The sequence below is a fragment of the Zea mays genome, chromosome 1 (genome assembly GCF_902167145.1).
Source record: "Zea mays cultivar B73 chromosome 1, Zm-B73-REFERENCE-NAM-5.0, whole genome shotgun sequence".
Lineage (NCBI taxonomy): Eukaryota > Viridiplantae > Streptophyta > Magnoliopsida > Poales > Poaceae > Zea > Zea mays.
The window spans coordinates 283,856,633-283,881,412 of record NC_050096.1 but is presented as its reverse complement, the minus strand read 5'-3'; the positions used below and the strand labels follow the sequence as shown (position 1 = coordinate 283,881,412).

General features: G+C 47.3%; 1 protein-coding gene across 6 annotated transcripts in view; it reads left to right on the top strand.

Annotated features, from left to right (window-relative positions):
- Positions 1-2,054: 2,054 nt before the first annotated feature.
- Positions 2,055-24,780, top strand: part of LOC542041 (m4 protein) — a 29,946-nt gene continuing 7,220 nt past the window's right edge. For 2 of the 6 annotated variants that reach the window (XM_020540359.1, XM_020540357.1), the window contains exons 1-3: positions 2,153-2,641; positions 3,290-3,377; positions 8,610-8,688. In XM_020540359.1, coding sequence (XP_020395948.1) covers positions 3,322-3,377; positions 8,610-8,688 — 135 coding nt within the window. In that variant the 5' untranslated portion in view covers positions 2,153-2,641; positions 3,290-3,321. Of the gene's footprint in view, positions 2,642-3,289; positions 3,378-8,136; positions 8,214-8,609; positions 8,689-24,780 lie in introns of all 6 variants that reach the window. The other 4 variants (XM_035960963.1, XM_008650168.2, XM_008650160.3 and 1 more) reach the window with 3 other exon arrangements.

Sequence of the window (24,780 nt, the reverse complement as noted above, 5' to 3'; positions counted from 1 at the left end):
AATTAATATTGCGAGGGGCTACTGTTGGGGACCTTCGGCGTCCGAAGGTCCTCAAAAACATAATTTAACAATGTTTCTGGAGTATAAATGTCTGAACAGGTATCTTCGGACTCGTATCAGAAAGGGAGAAGCTCAAAAGATACGAAGGTTGACACAGCGCCGAAGCTGTGAAGCAGTAAAGCTTCGGCATGTTCGCAGAAGAGGGAACCGACTTAAAGATGAAAAGGCCATTTAGACCTCGATAGATTGCTATGGAATTATCACCAAATGTAAAGGGCATGTATGTAATTTTGTATGGGATGTACCCCGTGCCTATAAATAGGTGAACAGTACTCCCGTACTGTTCACGTTGACTTGGCATTTGCTTTTGCGTCACACTTGTATTTTCATCTCCTTCCAAGCCGAAGGTACATCTATAATTCAATATTGTCTCTATTTCTCTATGATGAGTTAATAAAGTTAGATGAATAATGTTATATGATTATTTATGCTATCTTTTATGTTTCATATGCCTCGTCTTTTACTAATGTATGCTGTATTGATGAAGGTTAGTCCTTCATGACCTTCGTCCGGAGATCGTTATATCCTAAGGGAAATAATGCTTCAAAGGACGAAGGACCTTAATGTTTAACATTTTCTGTGTTGCCTTGTTCTTAACTCATAGCATTTGAGAACAAGTCTCCAACAATATTCCTTTTTTCTATTAGAAATTAATAATTCAAAGCTAACGAACCTCTATCAAACAAGCAGTCAGGTCGCGGCCAATCACGGTCATGGGTGGATTGGGCCTGGGTGAGGTAGGCCGTAGGCCCGTAGCAGCGAACGGCTCTGATAGCACTGTTGCTGTAGACCTGTAGCCGCCGCATCGTGCTCGTGCAGCAGCAGCAGGACTGCAGGAGACACAGGTGTCCCGCATTGGCCCGTCCCCGTCGTGGCCTGGCCGCTGCCGTCGGACCGGCCCAAAAGTGGGCGGCCCCTTGCTGCGTCAGCCCGCCCCACGCGTTGTCCGCCTCTCCGGACTGCGAAAAGTGACCGAGCCGGGAAACCAGGCGACCAGTTGCTGCCCCTTCCCCGTTTTGCCCAAACATTACCCCGCAGACTTCATCACGTGCACGGCGTACGGTGCGCTTAAAAAAGCAAAATAAAAATAAAAACCCCGACGAGCCGCATACTCCAAACAATCTGATATCTTTAATGCTTGGGCACCGCTGCACGTGGCACCAGCACGGCCGTGCAAATTAATTTGAAAGCAAAACATTCCGATACAAAAAATGACAACAACGAATCTAGTTAGATCTATTTAAAACAATACCTCCATTCTCGAATATTTATCGTCCACTAGTTCAGTTTTTAACGCGCGCGACAAATAAAAAAGAACTAAGAAAGTATACTACTCCACTACCATCCTAATGCCTACTTTGAGTAATCTAGTATTGATCCTAATCCATATGTATTAAGGTGGTTTGCAGTATAACTTAAACTAATTTACATATAATCCACCTCAACACATATGGATTATGGTCAATACTAGAGTATCCAAACAAAGCTTAAGGATTGTTTGGTTTCTAACTATTTTTTAATCCATCCATTTTATTTTATTTTAGACCCTAAACTAATAAATACGATAACTAAAATAGAACCCAAACACCCATAGAGACTAAACACCCCCTAAAACAAGTCTTGTTCTCATATGTTAGAGTCAAACGTTTTTATTTTTAATAAAACATATAAAAATAACACTAATAGTTTTAATATATAAATAGAATTAATAGATGGAGCGTTGGTTTTTTTGTGTAATAAATTTATTCGAAGATACTACTGCTAATACTTTGGTCGAAAATAAATGTTATAGCGATATTCATTATAGCTACCAGTAGTCGAGTGGAGTAGATAGAAACAAAAACAGATAATAGCTGCTGCCTGCCAGCATCTTGTCGTCATTACTTCATGCCAGGCAAGGTGTGTGAGAGAAGCCGGTTTCGACCGTACGAGGAAAGACCCTGGCAGCGGGCCCTTGCGATGAGAGATGCCGTGGGGCCAGGTGGGCCCGGGCACGCCGCATCGGCCAATGCCAGTTCGACAGCGGCGGCGGGGAAACCATCCCGGTTTCGCTATACCCCCTCCCCCTCCGATCCGTCGCGGCAGCGCTCATCACCGCTTTAAATCCGCCTCCTCCCAGCGTCTCCCTCCTCCCGGCCTGTCCCCTCACCTCCCTCCCCCTATCTCTCCACCGCCGCAGCTAGCTGCGACGTCATGCACTCGCCGGCGCCACCGCCACCGCATACTATCTACAATTAGCCAGCCGTAGGCTTACCTATCCTGTGTCAAGCAAGCCTCTCGCAAGCAACAAGGAAGGAAGCTAGCTAGTTTTATAGCTGCTGTCGGCGGCGGCGGCTGAAGCGACGTGCCTGAGCTAGGATTTAGGTTGAGATCAGGAGAGGGAGAAGGCGGCGGCGATGGGGCGCGGGAAGGTGCAGCTGAAGCGGATCGAGAACAAGATCAACCGCCAGGTGACATTCTCCAAGCGCCGCTCGGGGCTACTCAAGAAGGCGCACGAGATCTCCGTGCTCTGCGACGCCGAGGTCGCGCTCATCATCTTCTCCACCAAGGGCAAGCTCTACGAGTACTCTACCGATTCATGGTACGCTCTCGGCCCCCTCCGTTGCTTACGTTTCGACACTGCCCGCTGCGTGCTGCCCCATTTCCAAGCTGTTTGAAACTATGAATTGAGGTGATGCGTAATTATCTCTGTTCGAATTTGTTGAGAATTTTTGGAATTATGGTTATTGGGTAGACAGACGTACAGCTCTGGTTATGTGTAGATGAATCGAAGAGGCGTGTAGCGTGTCCCGTTCGTGCGCGCGCTATATATATACGGGGTAATTTTATGCTCCGCTTTCGCTGGTATGGCGTTGGTACTGCTCTGTTTGGGGGAAATTTTTGCTGCCATGCTGCATGTGCTAATTGCTTGACTAACTTGACTTCTCCGCAGAACACCAATACTATACATCTCATCTCGCCCTTATTCTGCACATCTCATCTTGTACTCAGCACCCTTAATCTGCGACTGGGGAAGTGGGGATTATATGGAGAGGAGTATAGTTTCTGTAATTTGGATTTTTCTCATCCAGGCCTGGCAGCATCAGTATTATTTAGGTTGCTGCTGCCTCGTTTCTTCGCCGAAGTGCTACTTAATTTGTGTGACTATTTCTTCGTTCTTACATTTTTTCTTCTTTCTGTGCCCCTTTTCTGATTGGCGCTACTTGTGGGCGCTCCCCATGGTATGGAGATACATGGAATCGTCAACTGCCACAAGCAACTATGCTAGCTTGTCTTTACTCTTTGCTGATGACTGACGATGCTGAGTCTGAACCCTGGTAGGACACGCTCATATCGAAAGCCCATGCTGCACTTAAGTTTGTACGTAGACTTTGTTCATTTGATATTGTTATGTGCTACATATCACTGTTAGGTTGCCATGATTTTCTTGAATGAACAGATAGGCACACGCACGCGGATTCCTACTTTCTTTATTTATTAACTAAAGGGGACCTGCCTAGAAAAAATTAAATTGGATAAATTAAAAACTACTTCTAACTATGTTCTTTAATTTCTACCTAGTTAAAATTTATACAATAAATAACTTATCTAGATTCAGAACTAAAATTTAATAGGTGTGCTACCATAAACCGAAGTGCCGTCAACACTCAACAATGAAGGTAGTGTGCACAGACATCACCATCCAAAGTGGCAGATGCAGAACGACAATTCACAGGGGTCAAGAAAATCACGTGATAAAATCAAGCAAGACCCTACAGGTGTTTTATAGAATTTAAGTTTTATATCAATAGATACAAGTTCAAAGAAGAAAACTATATAAACAAAAGAAGCAAACATGTTGCTAAATTCTTGTTGTCCGAATTCAAGCCATCTATACCTTGTCGAATGTCGATCTCCTCGGGCAGGGGCATCGGGAAGGGGACAGTGTCAAGTGAACTCTTCGGCAGAAAGGCATAGCTCGCTGGTTCACCAAGCTCGCCGTGGGTCGAATCGTTGCAACAAGCAAGATCGGGCTTGATGGGCAGGCTAGCGTTGCGACGACGACGACGAGCAGGATGAGGGTGTTGGGAAGGGGTTGGGGTCGGGCTGCATCGCATATCGGGAAGGAGGCGGTTGTGGTGGACTGGCTCGAGCGATGTCAGATAGAATAGGGCCAAACAGATAGAGCGAGGACTCGACCAAGAAGGAATGGAGGATGACGGAAGTCGGAAGGAGTGACCTATCCGACGAGAAGATGCAGGACAAGGCTGGTTTACTCCACCTAAAACTTCATTTACTGATTTTCTCCACCTAAAACTTTATTTTTTCTATACTTAATTCTAAATGAACATTAGGTATAGAAGATTTTACAAAATTGAGAGGGGCATGATCCACTTCGCCTCCTCTATAGATCCGCTCCTGACCATCACTAAGGTTTTCGCCCAAAGTAGCCCTAGTGCAAACGTTGGGCCAAAATGCCAAATCCCTTCTCTTCCATCACCATCGTTGTTCTTGTCCTACCAGTCCACACAAGTGTAAGATCCCCTTGGCCCCTAGGGTTCGCCTGGGCATGAGGATCTCCTTCTGTCGGTTAGTCCGTTAGGAGCTGGAACTCAACAATCATGTATGTGGATTGTTGTTTGGTTTATTCATTTCATGCCTCCTTACAATCTCTTAGATTTATAGTGCTCATAAGTGAGCTGGCCCATTAATCAGGTGATTACAACTCAACACTCTAATCCCTCAACACTCTAATCCCTCTTTAATCCCTTATAATCTCTTCTAATCTCACGGCACCGCCTTACGTGAGTCTATATCATAGATATACAATCGTGACAACAAGCCTCTTGAGAGGGGCATCGACACACCTACTGCATGCATCAGTCGCATAGCTGTGTAGGCTGCCACCCCTTCCGATTCCGACCAGACATCGCACGGAATTGATTCTGCCGCACACGTAACACCTTCGCATGCCAAAGTCATCGCCGGCATTGGCAGTTTGGCACTCAGGGCGTGTTTGGATTGCTTCCCTGTGCAGCCAAACCAAAGAAAGGTCGTTGATCGTTGGCAGCGTATATGTTTGGATGCAAGCAGATTATTGGCGGGCCAAAAAGACAAGCCCATCTTCTTAGCTATTTTTGTATGCCAAAACTTGGTGGCAGCAGCCAAAATTTGGCTGGCCAATCATGAGCACAGGTAGCTTTAGCCTCAATCCAAACATACCCTCACCGCCGGCCCTCTAGCCGCCGCCAAGCGCGTGCCCTGTCAGGCGCTATCCCTGCCCTGTAGGCGTTGGGTCTAAAGATGGGAATGGGGGATCTGATTCCGAATCTCCACGGAGAATTCTTCCATTAGAGAATCAGAAAGTTTCTTCTCCCACATAATGTAAATGGGAAAAAAAATCTTCGACGGGTAAATGGAGACGAGGAAACATTCCTCGTAACTGTTCCCCGTGGGGACCCGTTAAAATTATATGTGATACGTTTTCATGCAATAGTTAATGATAAAAGTAAATAATTAACTTGTGAAGAGATCACTTATTGTATAAATATGTTTATTTTGATGTACATATAATGATTTCTTATATCTAACAATGAGTATAAGTGACAATATTTTATATTAATAACATATGAAATACGTTCTAGTTATAATTTAAGCGGAGATCAGATCTCGACGGGAATTTATCTCTACGAGAAACGAGGATGATTCCAGCGTAAGCGTTCAGTAGATTCCAGCGGAGAAATTTTTTTACCGCGAGGACAGAGATGAGAGGCTAAAACCCGACGAAAATCCCTCATTGCCATCTTTAGTCGTGTCCGATCGCCAGAGCACTTATCTGGATGCTCCTGGCCGGCGCCAGCGCCGCTGCCCCCACTATGGCCTGGCCACAATTGCAAGCGCCGTCCGTTGCCCCCTGGGGTGTCGGATACGGTCCCCAGGGCACCGGATCCAGCGGCCCAGGCTGGCACCGCTGCCGCCGTCATGGATGTGGAGGAAGAAGCAAGATGAAGGAGCTCTCCCGCTATCTCCTTGCCTAAGCCCTAAGCATGGGCATTGGCCGTCGCTGCTGCCGCCCAAGCAGACGACCCCGCTGAGCCCCACGCAGATGACGCGAGAGCACGACCCGTCGCCCCCCTACCGCCTGCACCACAAAAACACGAGGAAGAGCCCCGCCGCCATCCCGGCTAGCTGCATGGCCATGCCGACGGCCTCCAACAGCAGCATGCCAGCATGGTGGGAGCAACTCAGGGGCTCAGGGCCGTGTATTTATGCTACGCATAAAAGGGTTTGCTATGTTTCATTTTGAAGACACAAAGATTGGCATGGAAATTAGCTGGACGCCTGGACCTAACCGTTCTTTCATCTTTATTAACTGATTTTTTTGTGAACATAATCTTCAGAAAAGGAAGTATGTATTTGGCGGCTTGGTGCCTTGTGCTGCGATGCTAATTCTTTCTCAGAGTCACGGACGGAACAGGGCGAGGCTAGCAGGGGCTGTAGCCCCCTGACAATGAAAACTTTTTAACCGTTCTTAAAAAAAAAATGCATAATGCAAGAGGATCATCTTTCAGTTAGGTGAAACTGTATCCGAGAAACTGATGCTTACCCAATATGCATTCATCCTAGCACCTCTAGCTCGACAACGAATAGTAGCACCTTCTCTACCAGAACCTCAGTTATGTTTTCCTATCTATTTTGATCCCATTTGCACATATCTTGAAAATTTCAAATCTTCGCAGTTTCAAATGAAAAATATAACAGATAATGAATGCTAATTACATGTATGCATCTCAATATCACATGTGCGATTTTATTTCTACTGTTTGCCATTGAGTACCTATACTGAAGGTAGAACATTCACCGTATAAATGTTCGTGTATGATAGTGCACCCCTTTGTTCTGGATTACGTTGATCAGAATTTTCAGTTGCAGTTTTTCTTATTGTTGACATGGTCCTATACTCCTATACTTGTACGAGTTCGCCCAAACTTATCTTGCAGCCAACTTTCAACCCCAGATGTTTTTTTTGCACTAATTCTGGTGTTCTATAGTGGCTTTCTTTATCAACTTCTTGCAGGAGCTTAGCTATTGCTTGGGAAACCCCAAATGCTTTTCGTTTAGTTTTAGTATATATTTTTATCTAAAGTGGCCTTTTCAAGGCCTGAAGCTCAGCAAATCATTGTTACTTTTTGTATAAAATTTAATGGTTTGTGCATGTATGCTTCATGATTTGACAATAAAATGGGAACCATGTTCTTACTGTAACCCGAGGAAAATAACTCTATCTTTCTGATATAGCCTTTTTGTCGTCATTGTTATCCTCATAGTGGCGCTAGGTCATCTGTTGTATGTTGGTAACTTCATATTAATGTATGTAGACATAGTCATGATGGTGTATATTTGGGTACTCGTTTACTGAAAGGACATGTATATAGGGCATATGCACGATCCTTTATGTATATAGTTGATCTTCTGGATATGAAACCAAATTGGTTCATGGAGATCATCATTATTTCTCTCAGACAATGCTCGACAACTCTTTCACATACCTTTGTAGTGTGGCTCATCAACTTAATTCTCCTGTAATTGGTACAACTTTAAATATCTTTGTAGTATGGCTTTATCAGCTTCATAGATTTAATTTAACAAAAACAAACAATGGTAAAGGTGGAAACATCCCTACCTGATCTTTTTTATGAATGTGTTCCCTGCTAACTATCACAAGTTTGTATAAGATAATTTTATAGTAATATCCTTCAAAGTTTTAAGAAGATATAGTCTATTCAGTCGATATACAAATATGTTAACTGCGTAGGAGATGAGAGAAACTTCAGTTTGTATATGATGATGTCAATATTAATAAGCTTTTGAGATTTGCTAACTAATCGTATAATTTAATTTTAGTTCATACACTGTTCCATGGAAATTAAGTCACTACAAACAGCAAACGATAGTTTTGGAACATTAATACAAAATATTCATTCAAAAACATAAAATAAATTATATAGGGATGTTCACCATAGCAATTTCTGTTGTTTGGAGAATTTTTTATTTTACATCAAGATTGCTTAACATGCTTCAGTTTTATCTACACAGACTAGTATATATGTGGGGAACTTCCACATACCAGAACTGATTGAAAGAGCTAGATACAATATAATGCAGTCAGAAAGGTTCATAACTTTATTTGACTTAATTTACTTTTTATGTATCGTTGTCTTCTTAACGGTTGTTCTTGACGTTGTTGTGAATGCGTTCAAAATTAATGTTGTATCCTACTTCTGATTATTAGTTGACCTGTTGAACCAAGTACACTCACATGTAGAAAAAGGAACAATCTTTAGTTAGTCTATGCATATATATATTTTATATATCATATATAAATATTATATTATGGTTTAAGTCTTGTAGGACATAAAGGTGCTATGGTAAATGTTACATCAATGAATATAATCCTACCATTCTCTACCATAATTATATATTGTTGTCATGTTGTGCATATTGTTTAGTTATTCATGCTTACAGTGATTCACTTCCAGTTTTAACTTGTCATTTCCACCTTTTCACAGTATGGACAAAATTCTTGAACGGTATGAGCGCTACTCCTATGCAGAAAAGGTTCTCATTTCCGCAGAATATGAAACTCAGGTAAATTCAATTTCCTTTAGGAACATATGAAGCTGTTTTTAATTGTTTTATAACTTCATTCAATATAACAGGCTCTATTTGATTCATTACTATAGCTTTTTGGCTTTTGTTCATCAAAAAAATTCTTCATGTCCTATCAAGTTGGATCAGAAGTTTAGGAACATGGGTTTACTTAATTCAGCCTATATTACGCCTATATTACTCTGCTGCCAAAAGTGGAGAATGCTTCCTATAATCCTATGTGAAGGATTTTCGACCTATCAATGTTTTGCATAGTTTTGCCAAGATTGTTTGTTAGCTAATAGGCTGGCAAGCCGGTTATAATCTATGGTCTCCCCCAACCAGTCTGCGTTCATTAAAAAACGATTCATACTTGACAACTTCATGCTAGTTCAACAGATGACCAAATTCCTGCACCAGCAGCGTGAGGCCCATATTCTCTTCAAATTAAACATTTCTAAGGTGTTTGACTCTGTGTCTTGGGCCTACCTTCTTGAAGTTTTGAGGAAATTGGGTTTTGGTCAGAAATGGTGTGACATAATTAGTGGGTTGTTGACAACCTCTTCAACAAAGATTCTCATAAATGGTCTGCCATGTGAGGGTCTTAGACATTAGAGGGGCTTGAGGCAAGGTGATCCCCTTTCCCCTATGCTCTTTATTCTTGTCATGGACGTGCTGAGTTTGCTAATTCAGAGAGCTTCGTCGGAGGGGCTGCTGCAACCCCTATCATCATGATCTCTCCAGCACAGGATTTCTTTGTATGTTGATGACGTCGTTATGTTCCTAAAGCATATTGCTTCTGATATAAATTTGGTCCTCGATATCATCAAACTGTGTGGTCAGGCTTTAGGCTTAAGGACAAATGTCCAAAAAAGTAATGTTTATCCTATTTGTTCTGGCGATGATGATTTGAATTGTGTGCAGAATCTGCTCCCTTGCCCTATCTCGGTATTTCCATGTAAGTACCTTGGACTACCTCTGTCGGTGAGAAAGCTATCAAGGGTACATTTTCAACCTATAGTGGACCGGGGTGGCTAGTCTTTTGCGAGGTTGGAAGGCAGAGTTGATGATAAGGGCAGGTAGAGCAACTTGTGTGCAGTTTGTGATGACAACAAAATTGATTTATGCATCTTTGGCATTAGATCTCCCAGCTTAGGCCATTAAGGCGATTGACAAGTTGCGAAAAGGATTCCTTTGGAGAGGAAGGAGGCCAAGGCTAGCCATTGTCTTCTAGCCTTGCTGAAGGTTACTAAACCCAAAGATCTAGGTGGACTTGGGGTCAGTGACCTTCGGAACCTTACTGGGTTTTGTAAGCACGATGGACATGGTTACAAAAAACTGATCCTAGTAGACCATGGTCTTCTTTCCCCATTCATGTGTCCGGAAGTGCGATCTCTTGTGGGAGTAGTAGTTGCGACACATCTTGGGGATGGCTCTAACACTCTTTTTTGGAAGGATCACTGGTTGAATGGCAACTATATCCAAGTGTTAGGGTAATAATCATTGGATTATCAGGGCCAACCCTAGAGGGTGGCTATATAGAGTTTATACATGGGCCACATGGGCTTAGCCTCATGGGCCTAATCCATATACTCTAACACCCCTCGCAGTCTGAACTTCCGTCGCAGCGGAGTTCACAGACTGGACTCGAAAAGAAGTACATCACACCATAGGATCCCCCCACAGACTCAACTAGCCACTACTGATGTTGAGGCTGGAGCGAAACTCGACGAAGGTCGAGGATAGAAGACCCTTGGTGAAGATGTCGGCAAACTGAGAGGTGGTCGAGACGTGGAGGACCCGAACATCACCGACGGCGATCCGATCTCGGACGAAGTGTAGATCGATCTCCACATGCTTGGTCCGCTGGTGCTGCACCGGGTTGGTGGAGAGGTAGACGGCGCTGACGTTGTCGCAGTAGACCAACATGCTCCTGGAGAGGGGACTGTGGAGCTCGGCGAGGAGCTGCCGGAGCCACGCAGCCTCCGCCACGCCGTTGGCCACGACACGGTATTCTGCCTCGGCGTTCGAGCGGGAGACGACCGGCTGGCGCTTCGACGACTAGGACACCAGGTTACCGCCTAAGAAGACGGCGTAGCCGGAGGTGGAGCGTCGAGTGTCCGGGCACCCGACCCAGTCAGTGTCGGTGTAGACGACCAGCTCGGAGGAGGTAGACCGGTGAAGAAGCAGCTCGTAGTCGACGGTGCCTCGGAGGTAGCGGAGGAGGCGCTTGAGAGCCGCGAGGTGGGGCTCCCGGGGGTCGTGCATATGGAGGCAGACCTGCTGCACGGCGTAGGAGATGTCCGGCCTGGTGAAGGTGAGGTACTGAAGGGCACCGGCAAGACTCCTGTACCTAGTGGGGTCCTCGACTAGGTCACCCTTGGCCTCAGAGAGCTTCGCCTGCGTGTCGACTGGGGTAGAGCAGGGCTTGCAGTCAATCATCTTGACCCGCTCCAGAATGTCAATAGTGTACTGCCGCTGGTGAAGTAGGAGTCCTGAGGGGCGAGGCTCAGCAGTGACCCCCAGGAAATGGTGAAGCACGCCCAGATCCTTGACCGGAAACTCCTGCTGAAGCGTGTCGACGAGGCGGCGGAGAAGTGACTGACTGGAGGCGGTGAGGACAATGTCATCCACGTAGAGAAGCAAGTAGGCAGTCTTTGCTCCATGATGGTGGATGAACAAAGACGTGTCTGACTTGGCCTCCACGAAGCCCAGTGTCACAAGGAACGTAGCCAATCTGGAGTGCCACGCCCAGGGGGGCTGCTTGAGGCCATAGAGAGACCTATTGAGCCGACAGACCATGTCAGGGCGAGAGGAGTCCACGAACCCTGCCGGCTGACAGTAGTAGGCGGTCTCGGTGAGGGCGTCATGCAGGAAGGCGTTCTTGACATCGAGTTGGTGAACTGGCCAAGAGCGAGCGAGGGCCAGCGAGAGCACCATGCGGACGATGGCCGGCTTCACAACCAGGCTGAAGGTGTCGTCGTAGTCGACTTCGGGGCACTGAGTGAAGCCCCGAATAACCCAGCGAGCCTTGTATCGTTCTAGGGTATCATCGGCCCGCTGCTTGTGCGTCCAGATCCACTTGCCGGTGACAATGTTGGCGTCGGGCGGACGGGGCACCAGATCTCACGTCTGGTTGGCGACGAGCGCCGTGTACTCCTCTTCCATCGCCCGATGCCAGTGGGGGTCCAGCAGGGCGGTGCGGACGGAGGAGGGTACCAGAGAGACCTGTGAGTCCCCGGGCGTGGCCGCCAGAACCCGGGGCGGCAGGGTACTAGCCGCGTGCCGCGTCACCATCGGGTGGACGTGCGGCGGGTCTCGGTGAAGGAGCGGTGGGTGGTACACCGGCGTCTGGACACGTGCCGCGGGTGGCCGCGACGGAGGTGTAGGTGTCCCTGGTGGGGACTGGGCCACCAGCGGCGCCGCCGGAGAAGAGGTCACCGGTGGGGACGACGACGGTGGGGGCGACAGCGGTGCGAACCCTGGCAGTGGCAGCCTGCGCTGGTAGACGCGTATCGGCTGGGCAAAGCGTGCCGGAGGGACCAACGGCGGCGGTCCCACGGCCGGCGACGTGGTCACCGGGGGCCGGTGCCGACACCACCGTAGGCGACACCACCGGACCCGGGCAAGGCACCGGGCTGGGAGTAGTAGCGACAGGCGGCGAGCGAGTACCTGCAGCAAGAGGAAGTATAGGTGGCTCGACCACCGTGTCAGTCGGAAAGGGAGTGAAAGATCAAGGTCGGGGTCGGGGGAAGGTGGTGTGGGTGTGGTGGAGTAAGGAAAAAAACGGACTCATCAAACACCACATGGCGAGAGATGAGGACCCGGCGAGAGGAGAGGTCAAAGCAGCGGTAGCCCTTGTGATTCGGGGAGTATCCGAGAAACACACAGAGGGTGGAACAGGGTGCTAGCTTGTGAGGAGCAGTGGCAGCGGTGTTTGGGTAGCAAGCACACCCGAAGACACGGAGGTGGTCTGACACCGCCCGTGGCCGCCGATGCGCAACTTCGGTGACGTGAGCCGCGCCAAATCCAGCAAAGGAGAGGAACAGAAGAGAAGCGCTCAAACTCAGATAAGTTTGTTGGGATTCTGTTTCTATTTCTTTCTTATCCCCAGATCCACACCAGATTACAGCTTTTATAGTCAAGCTAATAAGGCCGGCCCACTATTACAAGGCTAATTAGCCACATTGACACCCCAAATCCTGGCTTAACAGCCCATTTACAACTCCACGCAAATCAGCACAAAGATTAAATTGCCATACCAGTAGCAGTACTAACACTTGCCCCCCCCAGAAGAGCTTGATTGTCCCCAATCAAGAGCTGTAGGAAACCGGTTCTTCAACACTTCATAGTCCTCCCAAGTGGTAACCTCAGCTGGCATATTGGACCAAGTCACCCTTACTTGCACCACAGGATGATTACCCTTGTTCACCATCCTCCTTTCCACCACAGCCAATGGCTTAACCTCTTTAACAGACAGATCAACAAGTTGTGGTAAATCAGAAAACACCGGAGAATAATTGGGAGTAAAAGCCTTCAGCTGAGATACATGGAATACTGGATGAATCAAAGATGTAACTGGTAAATCCAGCTTATAAGCAACCACCCCAATCTTCTGTAACACCTTAAAAGGACCATAGAACTTATAAGCCAATTTAGGACAGGGTCGACTAACCACCGACTTCTGCACATAAGGCTGAAGCTTTACCAAAACGCTATCTCCAATCTGAAACTCTCTGTCAGATCTATGCTTATCAGCCTGGAGTTTCATCCTATTTTGAGCAGCTGCCAACTTCTCCTTCAGCATGGTAGCATGTAACTGTCTGTCCGCCAACACCTCAGTCACAGAACTAGGAGCAACCCCAGAAAGCATAGGAGCAGCAGCAAACACAGGGTCATAACCATACAAGGCCTTGAATGGAGAACACCCCAAAGCTGTGTGATATGAAGTATTGTACCAAAACTCAGCAAGGGCCAACCATTTCTTCCAAGTATTAGGTGCCTCATGAATAGAACAGCGAAGATACATTTCCAAACACTGATTCACTCGCTCTGATTGCCCATCAGTTTGAGGGTGATATGCAGTAGTAAGAGCCAATTTGATCCCCAAAGCCTGAAACAAAGATTTCCAAAATAAACTAGTGAACACTTTGTCTCTATCGGAAACCAAAGACTTTGGTGTCCCATGCAACTTGATAACATTGTCAAGAAACACCTGTGCCACTCCAACAGCAGTGAAAGGATGCTTGAGGGGGAAAAAATGAGCATATTTGGAATATCTATCCACCACGACCAAAATTGTATCATATCCCTCAGATCTAGGGAGACCTTCAATGAAATCCAATGTAAGATCCTGCCAAGCCCCTTGAGGCACTGGTAAAGGTTGTAGGAGACCCGGATAATGCACCCTTTCATGCTTAGCATGCTGACACACCTCACATTGCTGCACAAACTGAAACACGGCTGACTTGAGCCCTTTCCACCAGAACAACCTCTTGATCCTTTGGTAAGTGGCCTCACCACCAGAATGTCCTCCCACCACACTATCATGCAGGGCTGAAATCAACTTAGTTTGAAGGGCAGAATTGTTAGCTATCCAGATTTGATCCCCTTTTCTAATAATACCTTGATGTAAAGAAAAACCTTGCTCATTAGGACTGGCCAGGGCCAATTGAGCCAATAGATCTTGAGCCTCTTTATCTGTCACATAAGCATTCAGGAGTTCTTGCACCCAAGCTGGTTTCACCTCAGTCACCGTGTGAATCTGCATCACATGACCAATCCTGGATAGAGCATCGGCAGGCACATTGTCCTTGCCTTTTTTGTAAACAATTCTGAAATGAAGCCCCATCAACTTAGCCATAGCCTTCCTCTGCATATCAGATTGCAAAATCTGATCATCCAGAAAACTCAAAGCCTGATGATCAGTCTTAATCACAAATTCAGCCCTCTGCAAATATTGCCTCCACCTGTCCACTGCAATGATTAGAGCCAAAAACTCTTTTTCATAAATGGAGAGCATCTTATTCTTAGCACCCAATGCTTTACTTAGATATGCCACTGGTCTATCACATTGCATCAAAACAGCACCTATCCCATCATCACAAGCATCAGTCTCCACAACAAATAACTCATCAAACCTGGGTAGGGCCAACACAGGAGTAGTAAGCATAGCCTTCTTCAACGCTTGAAAAGCCTGATCAGCCTCAGGACTCCACTGAAAAGCCTTATGCTTCAACAGATTAGTAAGGGGTTTTGCAATAATCCCATAATGTCTCACAAATCTCCTATAGTACCCAGTGAGACCCAAAAACCCCCTCAACTCAGTTACTGACTGAGGAACAGGCCATTTCTCCATGGCTGCTGTCTTAGCAGGATCAGTGGCCACCCCTGTGTGAGAAATAATATGTCCCAAATAAATGAGCTCATTCCTCCCAAACACACATTTGCTCCTCTTCAGATAAAACTGGTGCTCTCTCAAAGTCTGCAGCACCATCTTAATATGAGCCAAGTGTGTCTCCCATGTATCACTATAAACCAAAATGTCATCAATGAAAACCATGACAAATTTCCGAAGAAAAGGAGCCAAAACAGAATTCATCGCACATTGAAAGGTTGCAGGAGCATTGGTTAACCCAAAAGGCATGACCCTGAACTGGTAATGACCCTGATGGGTTTTAAAGGCTGTTTTATGCTCATCACCTTCCCCCATTCTAATCTGGTGATACCCAGCAGTAAGATCCAGACTAGAAAAATATTTAGTACCAGCCAGTTCATCCAGAATCTCTTCAACAAGAGGCATAGGAAATCTGTTCTTAATGGTCAAAGAATTTAATTTCCTGTAGTCCACACAAAACCTCCAAGTGCTATCTTTCTTCTTAACCAACAATACCGGAGAAGCAAACGGGCTTACACTAGGAACAATAAGACCAGCCTTCAACAAAGCAGCCACTTGCTTCTCAATTTCATCCTTGTGAAGAGGAGAATACCTATAAGGTCTGGAATTCACTGGTACTGCTCCAGGAACCAAAGGAATATGATGATCATACACCCTAGCAGGAGGTAACTGAGAAGGCACTTCAAACACATCTCCAAACTCCTGAAGTAACTGCTGAAGATCCCCCTGCTGCTGTACTCCCTGATATTCAGACACTTCTTCCAACACCACTAAAGCCCAAATATCATGCCCCTTCACCCATTTGTGCAACTGGGAACCTGTCACAGGCTTCACCTTCGCATCCCCAGCCTCCTCATCACCCTGCAACACTACCTCTTTGCCCCCTATTGTAAACTTCAAAAACTTTTGTTCCCAGTCACATTCCATAGGGCTATGGTATCTCAACCAATCATACCCCAAAATAGCATCAAAAGCACTCAAAGTTAAAACCCTCATATCCGTATGAAACAATTGTGCACCAGCCCACCATTCCAATCCTTTCACCATAGTATTACTGACCATAGTCTCTCCATTTGCCACTTTGACTGTCACAGCTGGACAAACTTGCACAGTCAATCCCAACTGATGCACCACATGACTACTCACAAAACTGGTCGAACTGCCTGAGTCCACCAACATCAACATCAACTGTTTCTGCACTACCGCTCGAATCCTCATACTGTTAATACTGCCTGTACCAGCTAGAGCCTGCACAGATAAACGACAACACAACTCCTTAACTTCATCTTCTTGTGCCAACTGCTGTAATGTATCATCAGTCAGTATCTCAGACATATCCTCAGTAGCCACTACATTTAACTGCAGTGCTCCACGCTTTGCACATTTGGCAATATGACCAGGCTCAAACTTTTCCCCACAAGCATAACATAACCCATTAAGTCTCCTGAAATCCCTAAGTTGTCGTGCTCTTGTGAGATCTGCCCCGAGTCCTTGGTCATCTGTTTTCTGGCCAGCCACAGGTTGTTTCACATGCATAGACAACCCTGACCGTTGTCCCCGAAATTTATTGCGCTCCAACACCTCCTGTTGAAGCTGAGCCAAATGAATAGCACGGTCCACCGTAGAAGGTGTTTGAACCTGCACCACATCCTGCAATTCATACTTAAGGCCCCAGATCCACACCAGATTACAGCTTTTATAGTCAAGCTAATAAGGCCGGCCCACTATTACAAGGCTAATTAGCCACATTGACACCCCAAATCCTGGCTTAACAGCCCATTTACAACTCCACGCAAATCAGCACAAAGATTAAATTGCCATACCAGTAGCAGTACTAACATGGTCATAGCGCGGAGGGGTACCGAAGAGTGCCTGGTGAGGAGTGGGGGCCGGGCACGCAGTGGAAGGGAGACGATTGAGGAGGTAGGTAGAGGTGTGGAGGCCCTCGGCCCAGAAGCGTGCCGGTAGGTGTGCCTAGAGAAGAAGAGTGCGGATGGTGTCGTTGGTCGTGCGGATCATGCGCTCAGCCTTGCCGTTCTGGGAGGAGGTATACGGGCAAGACATCCGTAACTATATCCCGTGGGAGAGAAAGAAGTCACGGGAGGTGGAGTTATCGAACTCCCGACCGTTGTCACATTGAACGACCTTAATGGTGAGGCCGAACTGAGTGGACACCCAGGCGAAGAAGTGGCGGAGGGTGGGGAAAGTCTCAGACTTGGCACGCAACGGAAAAGTCCACACATAATGAGAAAACTCATCAAGCACCACAAGATAGTATTTGTAGCCCGACATACTGGTAATAGGTGAAGTCCACAAATCGCAGTGTACAAGATCAAATGCATGAGTAGCATGCGAGGAAGAAGAAAAAGAAAAACGAACATGGCGGCCTAATTGGCACGCATGACAAAGATGCTCATCAGGTGATCTAGTACATGGGATGGTGGCACTACGAGTAAGCTGCATCAAGGCATCACGTCCAGGGTGACCAAGGCGACGATGCCAGGTAGTAGAAGATGTGGCAGGTGGCAAAAACAGCAGTTGTGTCAGGCGACGAAGACGAAGAAGAGGTGGCATGCGGGAGCCAAAGGGTGTAGAAGGGGCCGGTGCTGTCACATCTGAGGAGGGGGCGCCGAGTTACCGAGTCCTTCACAGTAAGACCAGAAGAGTCAAACTCGACAGAACAAGAATTATCAGCGGTAAAACGGCGAATAGAGAGAAGATTGTGGACCAAAGAAGGAGCGACAAGAACATCGGGAATGCGAAAATAGCCGGGAGCGCCGGCGGCACCCACGGATGTGATAGGAAGACACGAGCCATTCGCCACCATGATGGACGAAGAAAGAGAGGAAGGAGGGCGAACAGAGGTGAGTATACCAGGGTTGGGAGTGGTGTGGTAGGTAGCACCAGTGTCCGCGATCCACTCGGGACCCATCAGCGGAGTCAGAGTAGGAGTCTAGAAGGCAGCAAGGGCGGCCGTGTCCCAACCAACTGGCCCAGACGGTGGAGCAGCCGGCGGCGTGGGCCACGACGTAGCGGCAGGTGTCGAGGTCCAGGGCGACGGAGAGGCAAAGGTGAACCCTGGCGGCGAGGTGAACCCCGGCGAACATGGCCGCCGGGGGACGAGCCTCAGAACCTGGCCCCTGTAACGGCCACATGGAGATGCGCCCTGACCACGGGTGGTAGAAGGTGGGCCAAGGGGCACCCTACTGGGGTCCCGGCGTCGGTGCGTTGCCACGGGCACCGCCGCCGGAACCGCCACCACCATCGCTGCCACCACGGCGGCGACGGCCACCACCGCCCCCGCCTCCGCCACCTTGGCCCCCGCCGCCCTCGCTTTGCCCGGATGGACGAGGGCCAAGGGCAGACTGTGATGGAGTAGGTGGACGGGTCGGGGTGGTAGCCGCCAGTGCTGTCGAGGAAGACGAGGACCCGGGCCGGAGATCGATGCAGCCTGAGCACCTAGAGTGATCTCCTCCAGGGCAAGGTCGTCGCGGACCTGGAGGAAGGTAGGGAAGGGGCGCTAGCGCATGATCAACGACTGGAGGTGGGTGTAGCGATCGCTGAGGCCGCGGAGGACGTTGAGGACGAGGATGCTGTCCTCCACGGGGCAGCCCAGATCGCCAAGTAAGTCCTACATGGTCTTCATCTTGCGGCAGTACTCACTGACGCTGAGGTCCCCCTAGACGAAGGTGCGGAAGGTCGCGTCGAGGCGGAGAGCCTGGGCCTCGGCGTTGCCCAGGAACTGGCCCTCGATGGCCAGCCAAGCAGCCCGAGCGTGAGGAAGGTTTCGAAGGAGGCTGTGGAGGTCGACGAAGATCGTCCCCACGATCCAGGTGAGCACGATGTTGTCGAGGCGCACCCACGCGGCAGTCGGCGCCAAGCCGGTGGGGTCGCAGAGGACGTGGTCATCCAGGGCGTAGCGGCGAAGGGTGAGGAGGAGTAGGTCTCGCCAGCGTGCGTAGGACAGCGACTCGGGCTCCAGGACGACAGGGACCATGAGGCGAATGTTTTGGACACTCCCAGCCTGAAGGTGGAGCTGAGCCACGAGCGGGTCAGCCGGGTCATGCCAGAGCACCGTGGTGGTGGTGCGGTGCCCGGTTCCAACGATCGGGACGCCGTACACGACGCCCATGGTGTTAGAGGAGGTGGCCCGCCGTCGTGGGCCACAGGCGAGGCAAGGAGTTGTTCCGCCGCGGCAATCTGAGCAGCGATAGCGTCAGCGGCCTCGCGCTCGCACTCCCACATGAGGACCGCTTCTCGCAGACGGGCCTGTCGCGCCGCGTGCTCCGCGCGGGCAGCGGTGAGGGCAGCAACGGTGTATCCCTAGTGGGAGACCGGTGGAGGAGGCGGCTGATCGATGACAGGAGGCGGACCGACAACCAGCGGAGGGGGGTCGGAGGGGGAGGGTCCTCCGGACCTGCAACCCCGCGGGAACTGCATTCGCCACAGCAGCAAGGGCAGAGGTGGTGCTCGCGGCGGTGAGGGCCCCACCGGTGGCGCTAGGCCCTGCCCCCCACTCCGGCCCAAGCGCAGGGGAGAGCGGGGGCGCGCGCGACGTAGGGGGCGGCCCTCCCATCGGCAACGGCGGCGGTGGCTCCAGTGCCCACGCGTTCGGGAGAACCGTCACAGGGTGGAGCAGCGGCGGCGGCGCGGGCCCAAGAGGAGGAGAGGGGAGGGAAGACGTGGAAGTAGGAGGGGGAAGGAGGAGGTGGTTGCTCGTCAGCCATGGGGGGACGGGGTCGCGGGCAGGGCGTCTGGCGGCGCGGTGGCGCGGCGGGCGCGAGCTGGAGGCGTTGGCGCGAGCTGGAGGCGTTGGCGACGCGGCTCAGCCGGCTCAGGGTCGCGGGCAGGGCGCCTGGCGGCGTGGCGACGGGCGGTAGAGAGGCAGCGGCGCCTGGAGGGCAGGGAAGGAAACCCTAGCCGGCGGCGGCTGTGGGGTGAGGGAGGAGCGAAACCCTAATCTGATACCATGTTAGGGTAATAATCATTGGATTATCAGGGCCAACCCTAGAGGGTGGCTATATAGAGTTTATACATGGGCCACATGGGCTTAGCCTCATGGGCCTGGCGGCGTGGTGGCGGGCGGTAGAGAGGCGGCGGCGCCTGGAGGGCAGGGAAGGAAACCCTAGCCGGCGGCGGCTGTGGGGTGAGGGAGGAGCGAAACCCTAATCTGATACCATGTTAGGGTAATAATCATTGGATTATCAGGGCCAACCCTAGAGGGTGGCTATATAGAGTTTGTACATGGGCCACATGGGCTTAGCCTCATGGGCCTAATCCATATACTCTAACACCAAGACTTTGCACCTGCGTTATTGGGGCTGGTTCCTAGACGTCTGGTTGATTCCTTGAAGGTCCAAGATGCTCTCCCAGGTTTTCAGTGGATGGCAAGCTTGAGAGGTGCACTTTCTGTAAGAGTTATTGCTGAGTTTCTTGACCTTTGTGAAGCTTTAGAAGGTATGGTGCTACAACCGGGGGTTCAAGACCAACATATCTGGAAGTTTGCCGGTTTCAGGTTCCTTCTCAAATTCAGCTTATATGGCTCTCTTTCAAGTTCTGTGGAGTTTGGATCGGCTGATAGGGTATGGAAGTCATGGGCTCCTAGAAAGTGCATCAACATCAACATAGCTTTTTAGTCCCAAGCAAGTTGGGGGTAGGCTAGAGTTGAAACCCAACAAGATGTCACCAAAAGGAGAAAGAGAGAGAAAGGGGAGGGGAAAAGCTTTTGAGAGCACTAAAAGGAAAAAGGCCTAATCACGGTTCAGGCACGTGGATAGCTTCTTTCCAAGCACTTCTATCCAAACACAACTCCATGGGGATATTCCATTCCTTCAAGTCCCTTTTGATTGCCTCCTCCCATGTCAAGTTTGGTCGACCTCTACCTCACATTATTGTCCCGTCTTATGACGCCTCTATGCATCGGTGCCTCTGGGGGTTTAGGGTTAATTTTTCATTTAATTAGTTCAGCATGACAAATGTTGGATAACTGATAGACTTGCCAAGCGAGGTCTCGACCATTCGGAGAGGTGCTTGCTGTGTGATCAAGCAGCTGAATCAATCAATCATTTGCTAGTTGGATGCATATTTGCCAAACAGTTTTGGTTTGAATTATTGAAGATTGGATGCTGGCAAGGCCTTTGTCTTCTTTCGAGTCATGGTGGATGAGTTACAATTCCAGAGTGGTTGAGGCGGCGGCAAGGAAAGACTTCAACTCTTTGGTTATTTTAGGAGCTTGGATTATCTGGAAGCATAGGAACAGGTGTGTGTTCGATGGCTGCAGCTCGAGTCTGGTTGCGGCCTTTCAGGCTGCTAAGGAGGAGGCTATCCTTTGGACTCTATCTGAGATCAAAGCTTTGTCTTTCCTTCGGATTGATGAGCTCCGAGTCTAGCTGTGTGGTAGAGTTTTAGGCCTAGCTAGTGCTGAGTTGTCTGTAGAATCCTTCTCCGATGTGTGTGTGTGTTTTTGTATTCTAAATTCTGGCCTCCGTGAGGAGGTTTTCTTGTACTTGGTCCATTTTGGACCTCTATTTTCTCCTGCTTAATATTATTGATGCGCAGTTCTCCTGCGTATTCCAGGAAAAAAGATTTGGATCAGAAGTATGATTTTTCGTGTTGATCAAGTTGTACTGAACAAACGTATTTGTGCGGTCTTGCACAGGATGATTTTTAGTAAGTGTTTTTGTTGGTAAGATTGTTTCTTGAGTTAAAAGGGCATGAATCTAACGGTCAGCACCTACAGGTGTTGATGTGGGTGTATTATATGAGTCTTTACCCTCCTCCTCTTCTTAATATAAAAGATACGCAACTCTTCTGTATTAGGCTATGGCCAGTAGATCGTGTATATGGCCGTATAAAACATTGTTTTACACTATATGCTGCACTGTTTATATAGTGGAGTTTGAAATAAGAGATGATGGGTATGATATTAGAGATAGCTTTAGAGAAAGAAAAAAATTATCCCTAGCGCTTCATTACTTCTTTTACCAAACAATTATATATACTCCATAAAGGAGCAGTAATGAGCCTTTTCACTGAGCCAAAAATATTGTGTTCGACGTAGCATCTATATAAAATGCACGGATAAGGTTTGTCTCGATTATTTCTTTCCTAGACCCCGCTCATACGATAGCCGCTAACAATGGATCTATCCTTTATATAAATGCACCATTCACACAATAAATTCAAATGTGATGAAACAAGATGAAGGCCAAGTCAGCTAATGTGTATTAGCATTTTAGATGCCATATGTAACCGGAGCACATGATGGCAAGGTGTTTTGTAGTGAAGAGAAACATATAGAAGGCGCAACAAGAATATAACTATATTTGCATAGATTGAAAGTTAAATTAATCAAGTTTAGTTAACTTGTATTGGAATTGTCCATTCATTTGCAACTTTCAATTCTTAGAATAATTACTAAAAAGGTAAACCGGTTGAAGTATGCAATAAAAAACATTGTTGCACAAAATATGTTATGATTGTTTAGTGCACCAAATCCCTCCTGTCTCTAATAGTCTAATACATGACGTTTGGGCAAAATTAGTACAACGTTAAGACAACCAAATTAGTCAAATTTGTACTAATTTTGTTCTAACATCATCATTTATTAGTAACCAGAAAGAATTGCAATTTTAGCCGGCCATACATGGTGTATATTGGACTTTTGAAACCACAAAGCCTACAATGTGATTTTTGGATAATAAACTTCACTGCTAGCCACATTTCTAATACAATTAATAAATTTAGCAACTTGATATGTTTTTGACATTTAAGCCTGTCAGACCTCCTGAATATTTTGATTGAGCGTCCAAAAAAAATTTTGTGGAACACTGCTCTTCCTCCTCCCATCCCCAATCATCTTCCCCACATATACTCATATGTCGTATCAACTAACTGGCCTCAATACTACTGTTGTTAACTTGGTTGCCAGAAACTAAAGCTATCTTTGAAAACGACATTAACTATTAATACAGGTTGTGGGTCAAAAACTCTACTACAGACTTTAGGTCTATTTCTAGTAAAATCAATACATGATGGTAACAGTGTTATCAAGTCATCCAACTAATAGCGATCAGTCGGGATAATGGGTGCCATGGTGATTGCCAATTAGTCGGACTGATTAGTGACATGACGGCTAGGATCGATTAGACGATTTAACAACATTAGATGGTAAGGCTGTATAACCCATAAATTAACAGAATTTTTCTATTGAGAATATTGGTGTGGATTTTTCTGGAATGTGGAAAACATACAGCACTCTCTCTACACCACACACACTTCTAGTATATGTGTACACGTTAATGGGCCAACACTAGACACATGGTCCAACACTCCCCCTCAAGATGGGCGATAGATATCAATCATCCCCATCTTGCTACATAACACATCACACTCTTTTACTCCTATACCCTTAGTCAAGCAATCTGCTATTTGACCTTTTGAGTTTACATGATTCAACTCTAAAGTACCATTATCTAACTTCTCTTTGATGAAGAATCGATCAATTTCCACATGTTTTGTTCTATCATGTTGAACTGGATTGTTAGCTATATTCATGGCTGACTTATTATCACACCATAACTTCAGGGAGTCTTTTCTTAATACATTCAACTCTGATAAGAGACCCTTTATCCATAGCATCTCACATATCGCAAGGGCCATAGCTCGGTATTCTGCTTCGGCGGTGGAACGGGATACCACAGATTGTTTCTTGCTTCTCCATGATACTAAATTTCCTCCAACAAACACACAATATCCTGAAGTTGACCTTCTATCATCAAGGCAACTACCCCAGTCTGCATCAGAGTAACCTTCCACCTTTAGATGACCATGACCTTTAAAGATTATTCCCTTTCCAGGACAAGTCTTCAAGTATCGCAGTATACGATACACTGCATCAAGATGTCCACTTCTGGGGTCATGCATATATCGACTCACCACACTGACTGCATATGTGATATCAGGTCTTGTATGGCACAAGTAGATGAGCCGTCCAACAAGTCTTTGATACCTTTCTTTATTCACAGGATCACCAGATTCAGCACATAATTTATGATTCAAGTCGATAGGTGTTGCTACAGGCCGACACCCCAACATACCTGTTTCATCAAGTAGATCTAAAACATATTTCCTTTGGGAGAGAACTATTCCTTTTGGAGATCGAGCAATCTCAATACCAAGAAAGTATTTGAGATGACCAAGATCTTTAACCTCAAATTCCTTACTTAGATTCTTCTTTAGACATGCAATCTCAAGATCGGCATCACCTGTAATAATAATATCATCCACATACACAGCTAGAATTGCAATTCGTCGTCCAAAGTGTTGATAAAAAACAGTGTGATCTCCGTTGCATTGTTTATATCCCATGCTACATATTGCACGTCTAAATCTGTCAAACCATGCTCTTGGGGACTGCTTGAGACCATACAATGATTTTTTCAATCGACAAACTTTCCCAATTGTCTCAGGCTTTGACAATCCAGGAGGGATCTCCATATAGACCTCCTCTTGCAAATCACCATGTAAGAAAGCATTCTTAACATCTAGTTGATACAAGGGCCATCCAAAATTTGCAGCACAAGAGATCAATGTCCTTACAGTACTCATTTTTGCCACTGGTGCAAATGTCTCATCATAATCAATTCCATATGTTTGACTATACCCTCTTGCAACCAATCTTGCTTTATATCGTT